At 33.8% G+C, this 5,180-nt stretch overlaps 1 protein-coding gene across 1 annotated transcript; it reads left to right on the top strand.

The window, feature by feature from the left end:
• The first annotated feature begins 1,154 nt into the window (after window positions 1-1,154).
• LOC105135827 (UMP-CMP kinase 3-like) lies at window positions 1,155-4,379 on the top strand. Its single transcript, XM_011040895.1, has 8 exons — window positions 1,155-1,170; window positions 1,340-1,389; window positions 1,567-1,618; window positions 2,153-2,270; window positions 2,486-2,642; window positions 2,822-2,902; window positions 2,980-3,087; window positions 3,349-4,379. The coding sequence occupies exons 2-8, from the start codon at window positions 1,360-1,362 to the stop codon at window positions 3,448-3,450; spliced, it is 648 nt and encodes a 215-aa protein (XP_011039197.1). The 5' UTR covers window positions 1,155-1,170; window positions 1,340-1,359; the 3' UTR covers window positions 3,451-4,379.
• Window positions 4,380-5,180: the final 801 nt, after the last annotated feature.

Here is a 5,180-nt window from a genome sequence, read left to right as displayed (position 1 = left end):
TTAAAATTATATATACTCATTACAAAGATGCATTTATATGCTTGCAGATTGAAGGAAGACGCTGGGAAAAAGAATACACATTCCGAATATTCTGTTAGTTAGAATAAGAAAACAGACGAAAGTAATAAAACTAAATCCACTACGTTTCCTGCCTTGTAATATATATATATATATATATATATATATATATATATATATATATATAAATCACATGAGGATTTTATGTCACACATATATTTTTTTTTATTAATGTGGGTATTCGTACTAGTTTGTGCACATCACAATGAATCTCACGGCCCACTGAATATTCTGCAAGTCCAGTGAACAAGTAAAGCATCGCGAGAATGATAAACATACTACACACAGAGGAACTAATAAAAATACAAAGAAAACCATTGATACTGAGACTCAAATCAAAGTTTGAAAAAGAAAAACAGCGCCTGCGACTGAGCCACAACCTGCTTGGTTGTCACATAATTTTCTGAGCGTACAGGTGGCTTCATTTTTTGTAAAGCGGGCTCAAATCAGAACGAGATGCCAGTCCAATTGCATCAGGTCCAAAGGCCCACAAGAAACTCCGCTCATGTATGAGCTTAATGGGCTGTCAGGAGCATGGCTTCCTCTATTATTGACATACACAAACCCAAAACATTTAAATAACGTGACAAAATCCATTACCGGGAAGGCGAAGACCGAGTAAATTATAACTCAATCACTGTATTCTATCAACATTAATTAATCAGTTCTTTTATTTATTTAATTAAAATTACCTTCTTTCCTCCTCAAGATCTCTCATACTGGTTTCTTCTTTCTTTCTTTTATTTTTCAAGAAAGAGAATTGAAAAACACACAAGTAACTAATGAAAAAACTAAGATGTCAATAAATCTTGAGACATGGGATTAGATATATAGTTTCAAGAAATACAAGGACTAAGTTATAATTAACTGGGGGAGATTTCAAAGTTGAGAAACTTTGATTATTAAGACTCCTCTGGAAATTTTACGGCGTGGAGGTAATTAATGGCATTTAAAGACAAACAAGGAGCCAAATAAGATAAAGACATCTTCGCAAACTATTCTTGTTCTTTACATCTATCAGGAGTAATTAATAGTACTGCATCCACGCTTTTCTTTCCCTGAAGAAAACAAATAAAAATAAAAAGCGCAAAGGTTTTTTCTCGTTTCTATTCTCTTATGTACTTGATGTAACGATTTAGAAGTTTCATGCTTTCTTCATGACTACAACTTTTTTTATAGTTAAAAAAGATCTTTGTTGTCATCTAATTTTTATGCTTAACTTAATCTGCTTGCATTTTTTCCTTTTCTTCATATATTATAGGTTTTTCTTTATATAATTCAATGGCGACTTCTGAATTCCCAACTCAAAAGGTAATATCATTATACCATATATAGATAGATAGACAGACAGATAGATAGATATTGTACGTGGGTGTGTGTAATGTAAGATTCTTCCACTTGTTTTCAGTTATTAGAATTCCTGAATTTTTAGTATCCTTTGATATTATCATCACTATGTGTGTCAAAGTTTAGTATTTTTGGTGGCAGGAAGGAAGCGAAGCTTTTTTACAGGAAACCACTGTGGTGGTATTTGTCTTAGGTGAGCATTCCATATCACTTCCTTCACCACTTGATTTGTGCTCAGTGATTGTTTCTTTTTTTTTTCTTTTTTTTTTGAAGTACTGGTCAAGGAACTAAACACCATCTTTATCTATTTCTGATCCCTTGTTGTCATCGGTGGGCAAAGAGGAGGGAAGACTCTTTAACTTGGGCTCATGATTTAGAGTGTTCTAAGAGTTGAACTCTTCTTATTTAATGAATGATAGATGTAATATTCCTGGGAGGGGTGGTGGCTATGATTTGTTCTTTTCACCGTCGTTCTCATGGTTGAAATGATTGTTGTTGTTTTGCTATGAAAGAGAATAATTCTCATTTGTTTTCAACAATTTCAAGTCTTCCCGTACACTTAAACTTCCAGTTAGGGGAAATGGTTGAATCCAAGAGCTGTAGAGGAAATGAAGGAACGCAAAAAATAGATGTCTTGGAGCACTGATATTCTATCTGCATGATCTTTTAGCTTGTCATTCTGCCACCCCATTTGATTGAAATTCCATGACCTGATTACTCTTTGCAGGTGGTCCTGGTAGTGGAAAGGGCACTCAATGTCCCAAAATTGTTGAACACTTTGGGTTTAGACATCTTTGCGCCGGTGATCTTCTTCAAGCAGAAATCGATTCTGGATCTGAAAATGGGTTGGCATTACGAATCTTTAATTTCTACCATATGTATTTTTTTCCAAGTTCAGGGCAATACCATACTGCATCATGATTTTCATGCTGTCATCACTAGTACTTTTCTTCTTGTTATTATATAGTTTTGCTGGTCACAAATTGTTGGCTGCTTTCTTCACGAATTCCTCTTCAATTGTACCACAAAGTGTTCATTGGTGTCCTCATTTTTTCCATAGAACAATGATTCAAAACTTCAAGAAAGAAGGAAAGATTGTCCCTTCTGAGATAACTGTGAAGCTTCTACAACAGGCGATGCAGCAAAGTGATAACAAGAGATTTATCATTGATGGTTTCCCGCGCAATGAGGAAAATCGTGCTGCATTCGAGAACATTGTAGGCTTGGAATTTTATTATGTCAATTCAAAGTTTTATAACCTGCTGCTTCTATTGCTTCCTAAATTTTAAATCCTTTCATTCCTACAATTTTATTGATTTTGTTGTTCCTTCTTGATCCCCACACCGTTTCTTGGTAAGAAATCTAGCAATTTTTCATTTCTGTAATCATCATGCAGGTGAGAATCAAGCCAGAGTTTGTATTATTTTTTGATTGTCCTGAAGAGGAGTTGACAAAACGTATTCTGAACAGGAAGCAGGTTAGCTTGTTGCACATTCTTGTGGCTGAATCACTTCCAATGCATCTCTTCACGACTTTCTCTTTGTCTTTTTGAAGGGAAGGGTGGATGATAACATTGAAACCATAGGAAAGCGACTTAAAGTCTATTTCGAGTCAACCTTACCTGTAATCAACTACTACAACTCAAAGGGGAAGGTTCAGAAGGTAATTTTTTTTGTCAGAAGCTCACTGACTGTATACACATTACATTTTTTCAATGTATCGTTTTGAATCAGTTATGTTATTCAAAATTGCTTCTGCTTTGGATATATGGTTATGAAAGCATAACAGGATGGTCCTGAAATTTTCTTTCCTTCCAATACTTTTGGTATTTTATATGTTAAGGATAATCATAATCTACATCTGATTTGATTTCTTTTCTATCGTTATTATGGTGGTTGTTGATGTTTGTATTCACTATCCTAGATTGATGCTCAAAGATCAATTGAGGAGGTATTTGAGGATGTGAAGAGTGCTTTTGCCAAGCTCAAACCAGTGGCCAGGGTGGGGATCAACGAAATAATGTGACATCCTGGGATTTGCTTCATGACAGTAGTTTCCTGAGATTATTGGTCAGATCTCTTCAACTTGTAGGATGAAACATCAGTTTAGTAGTGATTGGTAGGAAAAGATCTTCTACAGTCCTTTTGACAATCAGTTTACATCTTAGTTTAGAGATGGTGAGTTAGTCTTTCAATTAATAAGCTAACCATGGTTAAAGAGTTTGGAATGAGGAAATGGTGGTTGCTCTCATTCCTTTTCTGATGCCAGAATGATTAGAAATAGAAGGGTTCCTTTATGATTTTCTTCGAATTGCTTTAAAGCTATGAATCATGAAAGTGGATACCAGATGTGTATGTCATACGTAGAGGTTAAGTTCTGATCAGAAGGAAAGACCAGAAAGCCTCTGAAATGTGACTTATTGGGGAAAAATCTTTTCAATATCTCTTTCACAGAGGTAAGATCATAACCAAGATGGAACCCTTTTTCTGGCACTCCAAAGCTTCACTATAGCAATTATGTTTTTTCTTCTCATTGATTTAAATTCTAAATTCTGAGGCTTTTCATGCATATTGAATTCGCATGTAAAAGATGTGTTTGAAACATAACAAAGTTTCTGATATTTTGGTTTGGGACTAGACAAAGCCTCCCCGAAACCAGTTCTTAGTAAGGTTACAAGTTGTTTGCACTGGCAGTCCCCTCTTTTCAAAACAAAGACAACAACGATTAACAGTACAAGTTTATTGAAGACGATCGCTTGACAACACATTAAACCCAAAAGAAAGAAAAAAAAAACGGAGAGCTGATACAAATAAGAACACACAGAAACTTCAAAAAACTGAAGAGTTGTTTTAGTCCCTGTTATATGTTAGTGCAGGTTTCTCCACTTCTCCCCATCCTTATTAGTGGAGCTACCCGGACCATCTTTGCTGGTTCCAGCTGAGGAACTCCCACCATCAACTCCCCATAAGTGTAATAAAAAAGTTGTCAATGAAGCTCAATAGCGCCATCAGATCCTCTTCAGAACATGATTCAGATGTCACTACTATGGTGACCTCGTTTGTTTCAGGGCTCGTAGTTGAGCAATGACTCATATTCAGATACAGCAGTCTTCACTATTTCATTGTTGCCATTGGTGGTGGTGGAAATAGCTTCTACTTCGTAAGACATCACTTATGCTACATGCCCTTCCTTTCTTCGGCACAGATTTCAACTCTTACCGGTACATATGCGCTTATCTTTCCACTGTGGACCTCTTTATATGGCTATCTCCTTTGTTTTTCATGATAGCCGAGCAGAATGTAGCATTTGAATCATTCATATTTATTTAATTCAAAATTAGACTCATTTATTTTTTTTCCTTCAATTTTTTTTCAATGTTTTATTTATTAAAAATTAATCTTTAAATTTTCTTTTATTTTGATTTATATAAGTTTATCACATTCTCATTTAATTTTTTTTCATTATCATTTAAAAACCTTTGACATTTGATTTTTTTATAAATTAATTTTTAATTTTAATTTTAATTTTCTAATTTTTAATTGGTTGAGAATTAATTTTTATATTTTTACTTTTTATATAATTATTTTAATTTTATATGTGTGATTGCGAGATTAGTGAGTTATCTTGGTTTATTTAATTTTTTTAATTGTTAAGGTTTTTATTTTAGTTTTGTCTTTTAATATTAATTTTTTTTAATAATTGAATTTTATGATTTTATTTATTTTACTTTAATGAGGTTACTTGATGTTATGACT

Source organism: Populus euphratica, unplaced genomic scaffold (assembly GCF_000495115.2).
Source record: "Populus euphratica unplaced genomic scaffold, PopEup_1.0 scaffold2.1, whole genome shotgun sequence".
Lineage (NCBI taxonomy): Eukaryota > Viridiplantae > Streptophyta > Magnoliopsida > Malpighiales > Salicaceae > Populus > Populus euphratica.
Note: the sequence above shows the minus strand (reverse complement) of the source record. Positions and strands in the feature narration are given on the sequence as shown.